This window comes from Coffea eugenioides, chromosome 3 (genome assembly GCF_003713205.1).
Source record: "Coffea eugenioides isolate CCC68of chromosome 3, Ceug_1.0, whole genome shotgun sequence".
Lineage (NCBI taxonomy): Eukaryota > Viridiplantae > Streptophyta > Magnoliopsida > Gentianales > Rubiaceae > Coffea > Coffea eugenioides.
Window position 1 is genome coordinate 5,786,972 of NC_040037.1, and position 21,043 is coordinate 5,808,014.

Genomic DNA, 21,043 nt, shown 5'->3' on the forward strand with positions numbered 1-21,043 from the left:
TTATCAAACAGACACTTAGGTTCCGTTTGATAAAACTGAATATGAGTTCTGAAATCTGAATATGAAATAATTAATTTGCTGAATATATGAATGTCTGAATTTTAATGCTGAACCTATTTATACTGTTTGATAAACATTTATAACTGAATGCTTAATAAGTTAGATTGTACAATTTTGCCCTTCTATCTTTTCATCCAAAAAAGAAATAGAACTTATGATTTAATTAGTTTAAAATTATTAGGTATGAAAATGATAATATTTATTTTTAAATCAAGTTAATATAAAAGATGAAATATATTATATGAGGAGTATGGAGAAAATGTGAAAGTCATTAAATATAGAGAAAATAGAAGTAGAAAACTGTTAGACAAAGAATATCAGGTTGTTTAATTAGATTAGGATGTTGAATAGAGAATATCAAGTTGTTTAATTAGATAAAAATTTTGAACATAATTAACAAACAAAGGTAGATTTGATAGATAAGATAAGGTAGTTGAAGTAATTCTATTGATTCTTATCAGAATTAAGCATGCAATTACTATTTTTGTGCTGAAAATGATAGACATAAATTCAGCATTATTTAACAAGTTCAGCGGATAGATTTTTATTTATCAAACATTCAAAACATTTGAATGCCTGAAAAAGTTCAGTTTCAACACTTTTTTATGCTATCAAATAGAACCTAAGTAAGCATAAAATTTTGAGCAAATAAGCCATAGACGTTACACTTTCAAGTCATACTATTATCATTTACCCTCAACGTAAATATATACCATAATTAGTGTACTATTATCATTTACCCTCAACGTAAATATATACCATAATTATTCATCACTAAGCGTCTGAAGGTTTGGTTATAATTATTTTTTCTTGTTCTGCGAGTGCTAAATATGGGGAGGCAATATTTGATTACCATTTTAACACGAAAAGTATCTTTAGCCTCATTGGATTTCGATATTCTCCAAAATTTCTAGCAACAAGGATAATAACAATTCAAAGCATGGTAAGAGGAATCCGTTAGTGCATTCCAGTACAAGGACTTGGCATTGATGCTCTTTTGTTTTTGGCAATTCGATTCGATTGCGCACATGTTTAAATTCTTCCATGTACAATTATATTATATTATTATATGAAGCGAATATGAAGTATTTTATTTATGTACACTATTTGTGTCATGAGTTTAATCATAGTATATAATTATGGATCTGTCTACCGTATGGACACTCGCTAAGATATATTTTAGATGCAATATTTTTTAAAATATAAAATTAATTGGAGAAAGAAAATAAATACAAGAAAAGGTGTGTATTATTAAATAAAAATATATATAAATACAAGAGACGGTAATGATTGTTTAATATGTACATACATATTAGGTTAGATGAATATTAGATTTATCAATGAGGACACTATAGATACCGTTAGAAAGATGTGTTAATAAATGCACTATAAATACTGTTAGAAAAAACCTATAATTATACATCAAATAATGTAATAAGTACAACCATATAATGATGTAATAATACGTAATTATGCACCGAAGTCAGCAGCATCAGCTGATTCTGGGAACTGGAACGGTATACAGCTGCCAAAAATCCACATGGGCTTATCTACAATCTCTATAACAACCTGAAATTCAAATGGGTTATCTACAATCTGTCCTTCCCTTCCCTTTCCATCAATAAATACTTCCGTTTGTTCTTCCAATACCAATTTTTATCCTCTGGATTCTGACAAAATATTCATTGTATCTTTCCACCAGTCAGACTAAAGAATAGAAACAAATAAGAGTAGCCGCTTCTTTTGAGCACCGTTGAGCCTTGGTGCCTTCAACGGCAACACCAGAAGGCCTCTCTTCTCTTCGCTTTCTCCTCTCTGCTCTCTCCTCACTCCACTCTATCTGGAATACAAGGTAACTTCAACACGAAAACTCCCTCTTCTCTCCCATTTCCATAGCAAAAGACGTGCATGCAAATTCTTAAAGTTAAAATTGTTCAAGAAAATGTTGAATGCTGTTCTTGTCCAATGCTATCAAGAGAACAAAGTCTTCCAACCCTTCAAGGATTCCTAACTTTTTATTTCTCTTTTATTATCCTACACATTTATTTGTTTGTGTAGATTCCAATTTACCACTTGCAGATCATATAATTAGCAGATTAACTAGTCGAAGTCGTGGCTAGAAGCAAAATTTCATAGGCATCTTTTACAAAAGTGCATATAAGCAAAGGTTGGATTATATCATGAGGCTTTCTCAAGTGGTGAATTTTTTGTCAATGCAGTTGATTTTGGGAGTGAATTTGGTGGTATCAAATATTTATAAGCATGTCTAAGATGAGAGTGGCAGTGGTGGGTGCTGGGATTAGTGGGCTGGTTGCAGCTCATGTTTTGGCCAAGGAAGGTGTCGATGTGGTAATATACGAGAAAGAGGATTACTTAGGCGGCCATGCTAAGACTGTTACTATGGATGGCATTGATCTTGACCTTGGCTTCATGGTCTTTAATCGTGTAAGACAAAGCAATTTTATGTTCCTTTTGTCAGTGCATTTTGTTGATTCTTATGAACTTTGGGTGCATCTTTTCCCCATAAATAGTCTAGGAATCATTCTTAATGCTCCATTCTCTTCACATCTAAGTTTTCAACTTTTCAAGAATTTCACAAGAAGAAAAAAATACCAAAAGCATTGTTTACAATTCCAATAGTACTTGAGAAAAATAATTACTCTTTCAGCTTCATAACAAACCATAATTATTTAGCCTAGCAATATTTCTTGTTATTCGACTAGTGCAGAGCGAATACTCCTCATTTTAGAACTCAACTTCCAATTTCGGATGATGCATCCCGGTTAGAGATCCTTTTCTCAGTTAAAATACGAGGACTTGTCAAAGTAAAATAAGGAAAAACTGCTTGAGTTAGGTGTTGTAAAATTACAAGAACCTAAGTGAAAATTTTTTCTCGACATGAATATGGATAGAAAGGGATGGATGTAGTTATAGGCAATAATTCCTGATTCTGATTGTGCCACGACCTCAGCAGAGCTTGACCACATTCACTAACTAACGGGACAGGGGTGAACGGTTGTCAGGAAAATCGTTCGGGCATCTTTTGTGCAAAATGTATAAAATGTAATTTTGTATGTACATAATATAATTTACTTTCAATAACGTGTAATTATAAAATAAAATTTTGTGAGTCTCACACATGATATGAAAAACGATGTACCAGATACAATTTGAACTTTATATTTTTTTTTGCCAAATCTTGACCATGAACCTTTAGAAACTGTTGCAACCGTTGCATCTGCAACCGTTCCTGCCCCTCCTCCTCCTTCTCTAACATCATAACATATGAGTCAACTCTGTTCTAATGAATAAAGCATTATCAGGACTAGTAATAAGGGCAGACTCGATGTGTGTGCGCATGCAATTTAAGAAAAATCACTTTTTGCATGAAAGAAGTCAATATAAAATTTTTATAAATAAAAAAAAACTTTGATCTTTCAAAAGTTTTTTTGAATAAAATTTTAATGAACTTGGTGGTTATAATGTTTGTGGGTGGTTATGATTAAATTAAAAAAAAAGAACTTTGATCTTTCAAAAAAAATTTAATAAAATTTTAATGAACTTGGTGGTTACAAATTGTGGGTGGTTATATTGGTTGGCAATATAGGTAACATGTAATCAGATAACAGAGGTATAATCAAGTGATTGTGAGAGTAAAATTGAAAATCTAAAAAATGATAATAAAAAAAGTTTACACCAGACTCAATATCTCCGAGAAGGGTTGGGTTGGATTAGAGGTGGCAAATCAACCCACTTAATTAAATTTACCCATACCCGCCTATGAATAGATGGGTATGGATATCTTAAATTTTTGTATATGGGTATAAATGGGTTACCCAATAATACCCATTTAATAAATGGGTATTATTGGGTAACCCATCAAACCCAATTAACCCATTTAGAATTCTCTTCCTCCCAAGTCTCTTCTTTTTCCCCACCCATTTTTTTTTTCAAATTTTTCATTTTGTCATGATGTTAACTACTTTTTTTTCATTATTATTATTATTATTATTATTTGTTGGTTTTATCTTATTATTTTATTTTATCTTAGTTTGTTAACTTGCTCATTTTTCAGCATTACTCATTTATGATAAATTTTAGCCTATTTTCTTATCTTTCTAAAATGAAATTTTAAATTTATATATGAAAAAAATGTTAGGGGTTCAAAATTTTTGGATTAAGTTTTTATATTAATTTTTATAGTACTTAGTTCAAATTTTTATATTCTTATTATTCAATTATTAAATAATAGGTAATTTTGTGACATAGAGTATAAATGAAAAAAAATTGGTAATTAAGTTTATTGAACATTATAAATAAATATTTAAAACTAATGATGGGTACAAAGAGTGGTATAAATTGATAACTTAGTTTGCAAAAATGAATTTAAATGAGTTTACAAAAAGTTAAAATAAATGGGTTATAAATGGGTAATTGGGTTACCCAATTCATTTTTTGACTTACCCATTTATACCCATCTAATTAAATGGGTATAAATGAGTTGACTCACCTATACCCATTACCCATTTTATCCAACCCAAACCCGTCCAAGTCACCCATTTTGACACCTCTAGGTTGGATGGTGAGATGGGAGTAATTATAAATAAAACTTAACGCTCTTCTATTATATACAGTATAGATATTAATACCATAATATTCATTTATAGAAGCCGAAAATGGTACTTAACTCACATCATATACTTATCAGCATGGCATGATTCTTTTCCAACGCATATAGATGCATATGATCAGTTGGTGGTCTTTTTCATGAAATTTTAATTTTTTCGAGATATGATAATTAAATTTTGGGGGTATCAACTTATGTTCTTGTCTTAGCATCTATCCTAGCATTTTGTTGATCACATATGAAGATAGAAACAAACATCTTTAAACAAAAGTATAATATGTTAGAGAAAATGTGATGGCTCAAGAACTTCAAAAAAAAAAAAAAAAAGGGAGACGGACAGTTCTTTTTATTCTCCTTTTATGCGAGTAGCTATCTAACAATTGCTAGGGTTCTGTTTTTTTTTAAAAAAAAATGTGCCTATTGTCAATACACATAATGTAAATTTAATTGATTAATTAAATGCTCACACTTACATTTTGACTCTTTCCCAATAAAATTTCACTTATTAAGCAAACTAACATTAAGAAGTTCAAACCAATGAAAGTTCTATTTATTAGAGGAAAAAAAAAACAAATGCTAGAAGAAACAAAAATGTGGCAAAATTTTGTTCTTGAAAAAGCGTAAAAATGATGCATGCATCTTTACGTATTTTTAGATTGTCATGGCTCTGTTTTATGGTTTTAAATTTAGTTACTTATATTATTCTAAAAGTATTTGCCAAAATTATAGTCTAGCAGCTGAATATTTTCTTAATCTTCTCTTTAGCGACTGACTGCCGTCGTAATCAAGAAAGGATTTTTTTTTTTTTTTCCTTTACAAGGAATTTTAGAAGTGAAAATGTGACCATAGAAGTCAATTACAGAAGCTACTTTCATCTCAATTAAGCCAAGATTGGTCCTAATATTACATCAATGCACGTTTTGTCTCTATGCTTCAATGAACTAAGGCCTATCGCTGTGTTTGGATATGGCTAAACGTTGTTAGATATTTCTCACCCTAATTCTACTTTGCACTCTTGAACTATTCGATTCTCACTTTGGTCGGTAAATTTTAAGTTTAGAACACTTTTGCTCCATAAATTTTAAACTCGACAATGGTTAACAAAATGCACAAAAACCAACTGAATACCTTTGCTAATCTTGATTACTTCATTGCTAAAACTAAAATATTCTGTTAGTTTTGTATATTCCATTAACAATTGGATTAAGGTGGGACAAGTTTAGATTTTGGACAGTAACATATACCAAACTTTAGTTCAGCGACCAAAATATGAACTGTAGTAGAGTTTTAAAGATGTAAAATTGAATTAACCCGTATTTTTGAAGTTTAACCTTAGATATTTGTTGATAAATGGTTTTTGATAAGGGACCATCTCTGTTGTTATCTTCCAAAATCCTAACGCCTAAAGTGTCAGTGATGGTATTTTGTAGTACACCTTGCTGTTGATAAGATTTTGGGACATGGGATTTTTTGGAGGGTTGTGGTGTGGGAGGGTTGGGGGGCAGGGACCATTAGCAAATATCTCTTCTTCATGAAGGCTTTTACAGAAAAGAAATGGTACTAAAATGATAAAATCTGCCAAGTAGAATTCTAAGAACACTTTTATGCATTACACACAGAAAAAGAAAAAAAAGAATATATGGAGCATTACTACCTTGCGAAATTGCCATTATTTATTGGTTATTGGAATATGAAGCATACAAAATTTGAATGCATTCTAAACCTGAATCTGGTTATAAATTTTGGTAGTTAAAAAAGGGCATGAAGAAATTCCAGAAAAAATAGGGAACCCTTAATCATATTGAGCAAGCAGCTGCTCAAGCCACAAGGATGCAGGTCTGCTAATTCAAATGCTTTGTTCTTTGTCGTAAATTTTCAGGACTGTTTGCATGGATCAAAATGTAGTTAGTACGAGACATTAGCAATGCATGACACAAACATTATGTGGGAAATAGTTGATGAAACTGTTTTAAGCGCAAATTGATTTGTTTTTTCGGTTACGATCTAAGTAGAAAAGCAAAGGTGGAATTAAGTAAAAGATGATACTTATAGCAAGACTGCTGAATATTCAGAAAAATCTTTAGTTTTTAACCAGAGCAGCAACAAAAGTGGAAAGAAATGACTGCATGCTATGCTAATTTTTACTTGAGGAAATTTGGGACTGTTTAACTAATGGTGTGTTGGGTAATTGGCCAGGTGACTTATCCAAATATGATGGAACTCTTTGAGAATCTTGGAGTAGATATGGAGCTTTCTGATATGTCATTCTCAGTGAGCCTAGACAAGGGCAAAGGCTGTGAATGGGGGAGCAGAAATGGATTGTCAAGTTTGTTTGCACAGAAGAAGAATGTACTTAATCCAAAATTTTGGCAAATGATTCGAGAAATTGTCAAGTTTAAGGCTGATGTCATAAGGTAGGTTTCCTCGTCCTTTTTAGTGTTTTGATTGAAGTAAGAATTCCTTAAAGAAATGTTTTTCCATTACATCTCAGAAGCCAAATGAAATGAAGCGACTGCAGAATTCTACATGGTGTCAAGATTAGGAAAAACTAGTTTTTGGTGCTAATCATTCAATCTTACCTGAATTCCCTGGGAGCAACTAGAGGATTTGCATATACGATCGACTTCTCCAGTTAAATATGCATCTAATGAAGGATGAACTAACAAAAAGTTCTATACTTAATGCAGTTATGTAGAAGAGCTAGAGAAAAATCCGGACTTAGATCGGAATGAAACACTTGGGCATTTCATCAGATCACGTGGATACTCAGAGTTATTTCAGAAGGCCTATCTTGTGAGGCTCCTACAGATGCTTTAGTTTATGGAATTGATTTTCTTTTGACCAATGTATTAAATGAGCTTGCTTTCACAATAATACCATAAGCATATATCTCTGCTTCTTGACAGGTTCCAATATGTGCTTCTATCTGGTCATGCTCTTCAGAAGGAGTATTGAACTTTTCTGCGTATTCTATTCTTTCCTTTTGTCGTAACCACCACCTTCTTCAGGTAATGTGCCTTGCAGGCACCATTGAGAATTTGAGATGAACTGCACTTTTTGAAATAATATGTGATGTGGCTGCTGTTTCCCTTTGCCATTTAGCTCTTTGGTCGCCCTCAGTGGCTCACAGTAAGATGGCGTTCCCAGACTTACATCTCCAAGGTAATTAATTTAAATTCCTTTTGTTGTATACCACTGAAAATTCCCCTGATTGAATGCATAAGAGGACTGTATATTCTGTTATTGTTTTGCACAAACCAGGTTAAAGATGATCTGGAAAGAAGAGGCTGTCAAATAAGAAATGGTTGTGAAGTACGCGCTGTTTCAACTAAGGATGAGGGTATCAACTCGTACATTATGCTCAAACATTGTAGATTTCAAATTGGATGGTGTTCTTTTGTTCAAGTAAAAACCAGACCAATTAAAGCTGGAACTGGAACCAGAATATTGAACCAGAATATTGATATGTCATCCTAGGAAAGTTTAAAGTACAACACAACAATTGCTTCAGAGAAACAAATGGTTGCCTTCTACATGAGAAAATAGTGAAGACGCAATCTTTATATACTAGCTGGTTGTAAACCAAGCAGGATCCTTCCTAGTGTCTTCTAAAATCTCTCTGTTTTGAGTACTTTCTACGAGTGTGTTATTGTCTATATCTTTTTCCTTAGTTGAGAATTTTGGATGTCATGCTTAGTTTCATGCCAAAAGACAGTACATAACACAATTTCCAAACTCAGAAACCAAAATATAGCAGTCTTGACTGTAGAGATATAATTTGCTCAATTGTTAGGTTGTGTGCTATTGATTATGTTGATACTCCCATTCATAATGAAGAAGAAACTTGTACAGGTTGTGTTGTTACATGTGAAGATGGTTCTCTTGAAGTATATAAGTCGTGCATAGTGGCTGCGCATGCTCCAGATGCTCTTAAGATGTTGGGAGAGCAGGCAACATATGATGAATCAAGAATACTTGGTGCTTTCCAGTATGCCTACAGGTATCTTACTTTTTAATGTTGGCTCTTAGTTTGCTGATTTCTTAACCTTGATACAAATTGTTGCTTGTCTCCTCTAGTCGTCTCCATTCTAAATTTTATCAGAAATTGCAAATTGTCTCCTCTAGTCGTCTCAGTTCTAAATTTTATCAGAAATGCAAAGTTTGCGGTGAATTTTTCTCTTCTCCTTTTCTTACGTCAACATGTTTTGGGAGGTTGTATTTGGTTTGGAGATTTTCTTTTCGCCAATACTTCGCTTCTGTTTCTTATTGTAGAAGGTCTGGTTTCAATTTTAATAAATATGCTGGGTCATGGAACCAGTTCAAAATGCACATTCATTGTTTACCGCTTTATGGCAGTGATATTTTCCTTCATCGTGACAAAAACTTCATGCCTCAAAATCCAGCAGCATGGAGCGCATGGAATTTTCTTGGAACTGTGGATAATAAAGTAGGTGTAACATATTGGCTCAACATCCTCCAGGTTGGTGAGATGTGTTCCCAATATATTTGATCATTAGTTGTATTGCTCTCAGAATCCATCATAACGAACAATTTCACAAAAAGCATTTGAGAATTCTGTGCAATTGGCTTGATCACATTGCTATGTATGAGCTTTTAACTTAAATAATAAGTACTAGCCCTCAAAGAAATACTGGGAACTTCCAAAAGATGTATCAGTAACCTCAGAAATCAATGTGCACGCTCAAGATATCAAATAAGCTCAATTTCTTATTTCCAGCTTCCAGCAACTTCATTTTCATGTTGCTGCATTAATGGAATTTATGCAATGTGCTTCTTCTGTCATTAATATCTTCAGCATGAATAACAATATTTAGTGTACAGAATCTAGGAGAAACTGGACTGCCTTACCTGGTAAGTCTCAATCCGCCTCATACACCTGAGAATACATTACTCAGGTGGTCAACTGGGCATCCAGTTCCATCAGTTGCTGCCTCAAAAGCTTCTACTCGACTTAATGACATCCAGGGGAAGAGAGGAATATGGTTCTGTGGAGCATATCAAGGTGACCACTTCACTTTGAAGATCTTACATGTCACCTTCTAATGCACAAAAACATTCATTATAAAACCAGTGCACCCAATGTTGAATTTTTATGTGAGAGTTCACTTTTGCATCTGACACTATACTTTTTTCAGGTTATGGTTTCCATGAAGATGGACTTAAGGTACTCTCCATTTTGACATCATATTGACATAATTAGAGTAATTGAGTGTAGAAAATCTTGTAGATTGATCGAAAGAATGAAACCCAAGATTAAGAAGCTGGAAAGAAATGTTTCTAGTGAAGTATATTTTCTAATGTTTGGCTTGGTTCCAGAAGTGCTTATTAACTATATAGGTAAGTTATTGGTTGCAATTAAGCATCTTATCTTCTTTTCAGGCTGGTACAGTTGCTGCTCAGAGCCTGCTCAGAAAAAGTTGTACTATCCTGTGTAACCCCAAACACATGGTACCTTCCTGGACAGAGACTGGGGCACGCCTTCTCGTTACTAAATTCCTCAATGGTTTTATTGCTACTGGCTCATTAATGTGAGTCAATTCTGAGAGTAAACTAATTCTCATTTGCATGTTATATATTTTCACAAAGAAGACTTAGAACAAAGGCATACTATACCTATTTATTGAACTTATCTGTCTATCGAATTTGTATCCCTGTTTATCGAACTTATATCTGTCTATCGTTTACATTCTAATACTGCAGTGGTTTGTCTATGTTACCATTTACATTCTTTTTCTCTCAAATCCAAATTCTGTTTGACTGTTTTGTCATTAATTAATTCCTAAACTTTAACCGGATTTATCATTGGTTCTTCAGTAGACCTGCACACTTATGCCAAATTTGCTTGTTATTGAATATTAGCTCCCGATGTGATTAAATAAGCATGTTTTTTCTTAGTTTTTTGATGTTTAAAAGTTGTTTTTAAGAGTCCAATCTATAGGCCTAAAGCTCCAAAGTTACATGCATTATCTGTGTTTTCTGTTTTAACAGGTTACTGGAAGAAGGTGGCACAATGTTTACCTTTGAAGGAACAACAAAGAAAAGCTTCCTGAAAGTTTCTATTAAAGTTCACAGCCCACAGTTTTATTGGAAGGCACAGTATTTCTTTGGTTGATGTTTAAAGCATTTGAACATAGTCTCCAGTTGCATACGCTTTGAGTTTGCCTTCATTCCATGTCAATGTTGTATTGCCAGGTTGCTACTCAAGCCGACTTAGGCCTTGCAGATGCCTATATAAACGGGGACATTTCTTTCGTGGATAAAAATGAAGGTTTGCTAAATCTTTTCATGGTAAGTAAATGAACACCAAACAACTTTCAAGCTTTTTCATCAACATCCCTTTTCTGAATTCTTCATTTCAGGTTTATGTTGCCAACAGAGATCTTAAAGCTTCTGTCACAAGTTCTAGCTACCAAAGGTAAAAGGATTTTCAGTTAGATGTGTTTAGATGTTAGTCTGAGTAGTTTATCCAGAGATCCAGAGTCCCGCCATTTCCTTAGTTTTGGTACGCATGCATTTAACTTTTTTGGCAGAGGCTGGTGGACACCACTGCTTCTGACGGCTGGACTAGCATCTGCAAAGTACTTCTTTCAGCATGTTTCAAGACAAAATACTCTAACACAGGCTCGCCGAAACATCTCTCGGCATTATGATCTGGTGAGTCATTTATCAATGAACAGTTCAGCAAGAACCAACTTAAATATGACATTGCTAGGATATTCTTCCTGTTGACTTAGCGAGGAAATTGATACTGTCTTCCATTTTTCAGATTAGAACTGTTTCCTAAGAGATTCTCACAATCTCCAATCCTTTTCTTTTCTTTCTTTAATTATGAAACAATTTCCTTTTTTGGAATAAGAATACAGTACTTGTTGTATTTGGCTTTACTTTGGCAAATTGTAATTTCTTTCTGATGAAAGTTATTGGCCTAACTATTGAGCAGAAAGTTAATCAAGACTTCTTTCCTTGTAATGTCTCCAGAGCAATGAACTATTTTCTCTGTTTTTGGATGAAACAATGACGTATTCATGTGCAATATTTAAGGTAAGAATTTAAGCCTTCCTGTAGTATAGTAGTCTTTTCAAAGCTGAATTACAGCGAAACTTATTTTTGTCTTGACATCTGAAAGCTATCCCTTTTTGTGTACTTGTCATAGTCTGAAGATGAGGACTTGAAAATTGCACAATTGAGAAAAATTTCCCTATTGATTGAAAGGGTAAGCATTCTACTTTTTGTAAGTCCCTCAAATTCCTAAGCTGGTTTGTAATCAAAGCCATGTCTGTTCATACTTACCTACTGCAAATCGACTTTTAGGCCAGAATCAGTAAGGACCACCATGTCCTGGAGATTGGCTGCGGTTGGGGAAGTCTAGCTATTGAAGTAGTCAAAAGAACTGGATGTCAATACACTGGAATCACCCTTTCTGAGAAGCAACTTACATATGCAGAACAGAAAGTGAGGGAAGTTGGTATGCAGGTATCAAAATCAATGGCTCTGGAACTTTACAAAACCGAATTAGACATCAAAACTCAATTTATATGAACTTAAAAAGTGTAGATCTTGTAATGTCTGAATGTGAAGATCATGTTTAATCCGAATAATCACAATCCACAATCTGGTTGCCATCTATCTTATTATGCAGTTACCAACAGTAACTATGAACATTGATTTCATAATGGATCATTTCGTGTTTGTCTGCTACTCTTCAAAAATTGAATGTTTGGGGATGGTAGGTAGGGTGTCTGTACAAGACCTATTATTGGTGCACCACACAAATACTACGCACCACTTTGGATGCATGGTTGGGTAAATGATTTTGCACAAGACTGTTTACCATTTGATAAGTAGCCAATATAAAGTTTATGTCCATATTGCATTAAAACTGTTCTCTGTATCTATGCTTGTGATCCTTCTAGCCAATTTCAGATGATCTATTTGTTATCATTTTAGACTGATTTAGTGCTATCTAAATTGAACTGTTTCCATAAACTTCCTCACTTATTTAGCTACGTTTCATTTCCTAGGATCACATAAAATTTCTTCTTTGTGACTATCGTCAATTGCCAGAAACCTATAAATATGACAGAATCATATCTTGGTAAGTTCTTTCATTATTATTTTTTCATTTTATTTTTTGACATCATGCATCACTAGGCCAATGAGTATATAACAGAATTGATGATAAATTGCAGTGAGATGTTGGAAGCTGTTGGTCATGAATATATGGAGAAGTATTTCAGTTCTTGCAACTCAGTATTGGCAGAAGATGGGATTCTGGTCCTACAGGTAATTGAACTAGAAATTAAATGAAGTCAATCGATCTTTTTCAACTCTTCTGGGTTCCTTGATCAGGCTACGTGTTTTAGCTTGTGAGAATACTTCAATGAAATGCTCGATCTGGCATAATGCTTGTTTTCCGTGTTTGCTTTTGGTGTCTTTTTCTTCCAATGAGACTTATTTTTACAATTACATCTTGTTTGCTTCTTGAAACTCTCTTTAAAATAATGGTCTAGTACTTGTAGAGTTCCTTATCCAGCCTGATCATCATTTTAGTATTTTGTTTTGGCTGTCAATATACACAGAAAAAGAAAAAATCAGTCTAATCTGCTCATGGTTGAAAACAATGATCTTAACTCTATTTTTCAATGGCCAAAAGCCCAGAACTAATTGATAAATGTGACTTGTGAATGAAAGATGATGATCACTGACTGATGCGGACATCAAAGTTTCTGCTAAACAGATTAAGGAGCCTTTTCAAACTTCCACAGTAACTTAATCTTCTTTCTCGACTTAAGCCAACGTCTTCCAAACTTCTTGCCTGAACCTCCTTGCATTCGAATTAAATAAATGGAAGTTTGAAAGGGCTCCTTAATCCATTTAGCACAATCTTTGATGTCTGCATCACTCACTATAGCCAGTTAGTTGAAAGTTTCATGTGACCTTAAGACTTGCTGATCTCCATGGATGCATGATCTTTGCTCCTCAGTTTATATCAATACCAGATGAGAGGTATGAAGAATACAGACAAAGCTCAGACTTCATAAGAGAGTACATCTTTCCAGGTGGTTGCCTACCTTCACTTAGCCGAGTAACATCAGCGATGGCTGCAGCATCCGGACTGTGGTAAAGTTACACTGCTGTGTGAAATGTGTTTGAAGCTTTCTCCATATAGGAAACTCATAAAAGTACCTCAAATGCAGCGTGGAGCACCTGGAAAACTTTGGAATCCATTACTATCATACCCTTAGGCGTTGGAGGACAAACTTCCTGTCAAAACAAAGGTATCTGTAATATAATCAGCACTATGTTCATTCCCATTAGTTTCAGCCACCTGAGGCGATAATAAAGAATATATGGTTCTTCTTTCGGAGTTTTAGTGAACAAAATTCCAAATTTTGGTTTTAGTTTGAAGTCCTTTGACCTGAAAGCATCGTTCCAAGCTTATAAGAACTGATGTTCTGCAAGGAATAAGCACCAGCATAAATGTCTTGGCATTCTATACAGAATAAAGCAAGGCTGTGCTTGGATCGAGGAATTTGACAAAAGATTTAAAATTCTCTCAATTCCCTAGAGGTTTGAATTGCTTGGGATGCATTTGAGTTTGTAATCCACACCAGTTACAAACCCAAATCCAACCTAGAAGGGTTTTAGGAACTTTACACCTTTCGTTAGTTAAATCCCTCGATCCAAACGTAGCCCAAGAGAATTGTGCTACCTTTCTTCTGGTGCCACTTATAGTTCTTTCATTCATAGTAAACCATATATAGTTCTAGCTTTTGTGACTTGGAAACTGATTGGCGCGTTAATGCCTTTGTCCTCAGTGAAATCCTGGAATTGGGTTTCGATGAAAAGTTCATCCGGACGTGGGAATACTATTTTGATTATTGTGCTGCTGGATTCAAAACATGCACACTTGGAAACTACCAGGTACAAACCATGAAAAACTATTCTGCTCATCATTTTTCATGTTTCTGAGTTTAATCCAACACGATTGTCTGAATGATGTCATCGTAGGTTGTATTTTCCCGGCCTGGCAATGTTGTATCCTTTGGCAATCTACAGAAAGGTGTACCTTCAGCCTATTGATTGTTCATCCTATGAAGAGGAAATGATCTCCATCTCAAGAGAAACAACAGAAGAATTCAATCCTAGATAGATGACCAATAGCATAAACGCCTTACCATTTTAGTCTTTTAAGCTCCAATATTGATTTCTGCTCAAGATTTCATTTGGGTTAGTCCTTCACTGCTTCCCAAAGAAGCATGAAAAACAAAACAAGAAATAAAGGCAAAAGAACCAAGGGTAGAGAAACAAACGTGCAAAGTTGATTCACAACTAGCTTCGTAATGTTGCAAGTTTCTTTGTCGAAGGCATAGAAACAGACCACCAAGAATTGCTTGTGGAACGAAGATTGGTTAAAACCTTGAATTTGCATTCAACTGTAGTCGTGATTTGCAGTCAAAATCTAATTGTGACTGGGATTACACCATAAAATATGGTTGTATTTGAACTCTTATCGTAGATTGGAAACCTTAACCCCGATAAATATAGTTAGAAACCAATTTTAATAGAACTCAAAAGTAATGCCATTGAATACCAACACAATCCAGTTTAACTTCTCAGGCTTCTGCGAGTCCAATACCACTAAAATCCCTTCCCACCATGATGCACCGGCAACTATTGCTTGACTGTGACTCGAGGGTTAAACCCTATCCTAGCAGGCATCCTGCAATGCAACAAAGTCACAGTATGTTTCCTTTATCACATGCCAGATAGAAGGCCAATATTGAACACATAGTGGCCTCCTGCATCAATCCTGTAGCATAGCCGACAACATACCACTACATTTCTGCTCTCCAATATGGTCCAATACTTCACCCAAAAACATTCTAACCATATCCCTCCAAGTCAAAAGAGCAACAGATTTTTAGACCATGTGATCAAATGATAAAAGAGGAAGACAGTTCACTAGCAGCATACAGCCAAAATACATCAGAGCTTACAACCGAAGTAGCCTCTACAACTAATACGATGTCTCGATGCAACGTCCATGCATCATGTTTTGATGTTTGAAACAAAACACTGGTGATTAATATCTAGCAAGATCAAAATCAAACAGTCAAGTTGCCAAGCTCCAGGCTTTTATCAAGATTAACGAGTCAAATCACCTATATAAATCCAAAATATTCAATCATTTATTACCATAAAAAACTTTTCTTAGACAGCAGACCAAAATTGTTGCTATTGTAACTAATCATTCAACTTCTGCTAGCCATGATAATGCCATAGAGCCTACAACTACTATGTCACCAGTATATTAAGTGGTGATGATTTCTCCATCTGCATTAGACAACATACCACATGTTGTCAGGTAATGAATCTTCCACCCATCTCAAATTGTATGAAGATCGAGACATCCAAATTCTTTAACAGCAGCATGGCCTGCTTCAACATGACAATTTCAGGGTAAAGCACCAAATCAACCCAGCCAAACTTCATTTTCCCGTAACATCCCACACCAAACACTCAGCAAAAAGTTGTGATTAGCCCCTGTGAAGGAACTTCAATTCACCCAGTTTATGACTTGAGCCTCTCCTCCTGTACAACACAAGGGCAAATACAGGAGGAAATGATTATGCCATTCTCAAAATCAAGCTACCGCTAAGATTATCGCTATCCATTAGGAATTGATCTACCCAAACCGGCTACAGCTGCAGTCTAAAGAAGCTTAACTAATCTCATTGTTCCTATTGCATCATACCAAAGAACTCTGGTCACCAAACAACGTAGAAGAGCTAAGTAATGAGAAACTACTACCATCACGGATGGCAATGACATAAATTTCTGGCTCATCTATATCCAGATAAAGGACAAACTTAAAATTTAACTAAATAACCATTACCATAATACTCACCGCAATTAACACAAACTTAAACAAAGCTACTATATGTTAAACACTACAAATAGACAAAAACTCCAGATCAGCTAGTGACCATAGCTATAAGCACACCAAAATTAAAACTACATTTGAGAGCAGATAATTAAAGAAGATGTAACTCTACTCCTCGCAAATACTACTTATTATAAACTAGCAAAATAGGTAACAGCAAGCTACTCAGATACAAGCAATCCAACCAGTCCTAGGTTGATTGGTAAAATCTTGCAACAGCCAGCCAACCTGCACCAATCTGAAAGCATTGTGTGTATAGATTCCAATATATGACGCAGTTTAAGTCTCCATCAAGGGTTACAGTTACTGCTGCTGAGCTTGCCGAGTTGGTGCACCACCATAGCCTCCACCATACCCAGCTTGGCCTCCATAATTGCCAGAAGCTTGTGAGGGGTCCGACCTCCATCCTGCATACCCAGCATTCCCAGATGTATCACCATAGCCACCTCCCATATAACCCCCAGCACCAGCTTGTAGATCTCCAGCACCATTTCCAGCTGAGGAATTACTATTTGGAGTACCCCCTGCACGCCCGCCACCACCATAAGTAGCCGGGTTACCATAAGCCCCATCATTTGTACCATATCCTCCATAACCGTAACCTTGATTTCCATATCCCGCAGCTCCACTGGGAGAATGTCCAGCAGCAGCTCCAGCACCACCTAGGCCACCACCACTAGTGTTAGAAGCACCCCAGGGAGCATTTCCATAGCCTACATTTCCATATCCAGAGGATCCCTGAGAGTTCCACGTGTTCCTTGGTGCACCTGGTGGACCACTTCCATAACCAGCATTAGGCACATTTGGGTTTCCATAAGCAGCAGCAGCAGCGGGGCCACCATATCCAGGATTAGCACCTCCAAAATTTCCATAGCCTCCATAACCCATACCATTATTGGTAGGACCATATCCATAACCAGTAGTATTATATCCAGAAGATCCGTAAGGTGGATATCCCCCTCCTGTGTTTTGAGATTGCATGTACCTGTTGGAATCCATTCGGCTCTCATAAGAATTTGAATTACCACCGGATGCACCATATCCCTGGTAACCTCCACCACCGCCACCCATGGCACGGCCACTCCCACCAGGATTAGCATCCTTTGGAAGAGCGCGCTTCACTTCCACTTGCTTACCATTTAAATCATGAAATGTCTTGTGCAAGACCCTATCAACAGCTTCCTCAGAGTCAAAAGAAATAAATCCAAATCCACGGGGTCGGTTCGTTTGCTGGTCAAACATGATTACCACATCAGTAACATCACCATAAGATTCAAAATACTGACGAAAAGCCTCATCAGTTAAAGTCGGAGGTAATCCTCCAACAAATATCTTCTTTGTCCTAGTATTTCCACCACCACCACCACCAAAGCTCCTCCCAGTATTAGCGTTTCCAACTTTAGAGATCTGTTGTTCCTCTCTTGATAAAGCTCTCTTAGCCTCAACCTGGATATTTCGAACTCAGGGTTATGCAAGAGAGTAATAGACATAACTAGCACATAAAGCTATTAGAGACACTGATATTGCTATAGCAGCACACAGGCAAATACATATTCACACACACACATGCTAATTATACCCAAGAACATAAAACATTAATCTCTGCTGCTAAGTTCAATGCTCTCGAGGAACGGTCTGAGAACAAATTCTCTTTTCATAGCTCAATGGCAAAATCCAGGTTTGAACTCCCAAGCTAGTAGCCTAATGGTCATTGCAGATATCATCACAGATAAGCCACACAAGTACATACACATGCAATGACCTATCAAAAACCACAATAACTTTAAAAATGGTGCACCTTCATTGGTAAAAAGCCCAAGTTAATGGACCAAATATAAGCTTTGTACTAGTGCCAACCAACCAAAATAACAGCCCATCAAGCCCAAAAAAAAAAGCAAAATCATGACACATGGGCTAGATTGGGCTTGACTTCACACGTCATATGAAAGAGCACAACACTGAAAAATTAAATCATCAGAATAACAAAAAATGCACGCAATAAAAAACATAAAGGCAGATTTCAAAAAGCCAAAACCATATCCTAAACTTGAAATCTAACCAGTATTCATTCAAACCCACATCCACAACCACCATATGTACAATATTTAAAATAAACCATGTCCGCTCAACCCTAAATAGAAACCTACAAGTACAACAAATGCAAAACCCCAATTTACACTAGCAAAGGCAAAAAGCTTTTTTTTCTAGCTAAAAACAAATAAAGAATCAACTTAACGCCACCAGTGTATACTAAGCAATCAACTCCTAAAATACTAGCAATCTACAGGAAAATTTCCAGGGATCATAATGAAAAAAATTCAGCACAAATACAGCTGAAATTTTAGCCTTTTCTGAATTCAAAAAACAAATAAAAGGAGCTTAAATCATCCAACGTATAATACAACAACTTCACCTAGCTAAAACCAATGCCCAGAAGAGGAATAAAACTGCAGGCATATGCACAAAACAAAACAACTATGCCAAACTTACTAAAACGCATCACGACCCATCAAAGATTGAATTAAGATACGAAAAACCTACATCCCAAAACAAAGAAAACACTCAAAAATCAAACTAAAACTAATCTCAGGAAAAAAAATGGGGAAAAAAAACACACACACACACATACAAAGACAGTAATAGTTAAAAGCAAAACCGAAAAATTTTAAATGGAAAAAAAAGAGAAAACAAGGGGCTAATATTGTCTTACAGTGCGGCCATCAATGACATGCCTATCTTGAAGAACCCCATCAAGAACATTGGGATCTGCAAAAACCACAAACCCAAATCCTCTGGGCTTGCCAGAAACTTTATCCCGCATCACTACAGTCTGCAATACGTCACCGTATTTGCCAAAATAGTCCTTCAATTTCTCCTCTGATGTTTCCCATGAAATCCCTCCTATAAATAGCTTCCCCTGATCTGAATCCATCACCAAAATTGTTGCTTTTTCTTAACCCAGTAAAAATAAAGACTGAAATTTTGGTGGGCTTTGAAATTTAAAAGAAAAAAAGAAGTAATCTTAATCGAGCTGGGAAGAAGGGGTTAGAGGGGGGAAAGGAGGAAAGACGGCTGCTGGATTTCAGAGAAGGGGAGAAAGAAAGAGAAGTGAGGAGAGGGCAAGAGTGGGTATAAGAAATGGAGGGTGGAGATTTGTTGGGATGAACGGTGGAGATTTGAGTTCTGGAGATAGGGGGAGGAGGGTCAAGGTTTTGTAGGTTTACAAGAGATATTTTTGGAACGACATACGATTCTTTGTCCTAAACATGATGGTTATTTTATTTCTTTATTACTACCATCAAAAAAAACTAAAAAAAAGACAATAATTTATGAGAGGAATTATATATTGTAGAACAAGAATTTATATAAATTAAATTTACTTTTTGTAAAAGGAAGAAATTGTTAGATGCAGCACTTTACAAATTATTTGGCTAGAATCATGCAGTTTAAATAATTTAAAGAATTTAAAGAATCTTTCCACACTACAATGTAGAGGATGAATATAGTACATCTTTAGTTGGACGTGTTTGCATGTTACTTAATTTGGAAAAAAAATAGTTAAAATGATATAATAATAATTTTGTAATGCGATATCTGTGAAATAAAAAAATAATTATATTAATGTAAAATTAGTGTGTTTGGATACAAAATTTATCCCAAATAATATTTCGCTTGCATCATAAACATATTTTTCAACCCACCTTTTTATATTCCCAACCACCTTTTTATCTCATATACATCACATCACAAAAAGTGCTACAGTAATTATTCCAAATAATATTTCAAATAATACCCTATCCAAACACGTAGAGATGTACTAATATAGCAATACAATGTTGAATGCTATGCCCAGCATAAATGTAGCAACTTATTAAACCAGAATCTAATACTACAATTTGTTATAACTTTATAAGTCTAATTGTAACTATTTGCAGTCAACATATCTTACAGATATTTTTGCCACTTTTGTTACCAATATCTTAAGCTTTTAGCATGGTTTCAACACCCCAAAATTTCAAAAGTAATATGGAGGCACAATTAGTATATTATAATTTATAACTGCTAATTACCAAAACTAGTTTCCTTTGTGTAATAGATTACTAGTTATGGTAATTGGATTACTCTTTTGATTAGGGAAGAAGCCATCTCTTCCTTATCCAGCGAAACCAAAATCCCTCTTGGAAAAGCATGGTCACATGATATAAAATTTACTCCACAACTTGGGGACTTTTTTTTACTATTATTTGAGCAATCTATTGTTGGATTGTTATTTTTAAAAATTTTTATAAAAAAAAAGTACTGTAGTGATTTGATGTATATATGGTAAAAAGATAATTAAAAAATATGTTTGCAAAAAACGTAAAAATTTTCCTGCAAAAAATCACAAT

General features: G+C 35.1%; 2 protein-coding genes across 4 annotated transcripts; one reads left to right on the forward strand and one right to left on the reverse strand.

The window, feature by feature from the left end:
- The first annotated feature begins 1,535 nt into the window (after positions 1–1,535).
- On the forward strand, positions 1,536–15,211 carry LOC113764778. 2 transcript variants are annotated; one of them, XM_027308766.1, is made up of 26 exons: positions 1,537–1,644; positions 1,763–1,912; positions 2,280–2,505; positions 6,884–7,101; positions 7,375–7,480; positions 7,594–7,695; positions 7,790–7,849; positions 7,949–8,027; positions 8,540–8,687; positions 9,044–9,167; positions 9,530–9,710; positions 9,844–9,872; positions 10,088–10,236; positions 10,697–10,799; positions 10,901–10,996; positions 11,068–11,123; positions 11,239–11,362; positions 11,687–11,749; positions 11,862–11,921; positions 12,020–12,181; positions 12,730–12,803; positions 12,898–12,991; positions 13,692–13,828; positions 13,906–13,986; positions 14,527–14,632; positions 14,720–15,211. In XM_027308766.1, exons 3-26 carry the CDS (start codon positions 2,323–2,325, stop codon positions 14,789–14,791), a joined length of 2,607 nt encoding a protein of 868 aa, XP_027164567.1. In that variant the 5' UTR covers positions 1,537–1,644; positions 1,763–1,912; positions 2,280–2,322; the 3' UTR covers positions 14,792–15,211. The 2 variants fall into 2 exon arrangements, with proteins under 2 accessions (XP_027164566.1, XP_027164567.1); XM_027308765.1 differs by having other exon boundaries at positions 1,536–1,912.
- Positions 15,212–15,650: 439 nt separating this feature from the next.
- LOC113764779 (heterogeneous nuclear ribonucleoprotein 1-like) lies at positions 15,651–19,757 on the reverse strand. Of its 2 annotated transcripts, XR_003467691.1 has the most exons (3): positions 19,366–19,757; positions 16,884–18,101; positions 15,651–16,303 (listed from the first exon to the last, which is right to left on the reverse strand). XR_003467691.1 is itself a non-coding variant. In XM_027308767.1 (2 exons), the coding sequence occupies exons 1-2, from the start codon at positions 19,585–19,587 to the stop codon at positions 16,959–16,961; spliced, it is 1,365 nt and encodes a 454-aa protein (XP_027164568.1). In that variant the 5' UTR covers positions 19,588–19,757; the 3' UTR covers positions 16,570–16,958. The 2 variants fall into 2 exon arrangements, 1 of the variants encoding a protein (XP_027164568.1); XM_027308767.1 differs by lacking the exon at positions 15,651–16,303 and having other exon boundaries at positions 16,570–18,101.
- Positions 19,758–21,043: the final 1,286 nt, after the last annotated feature.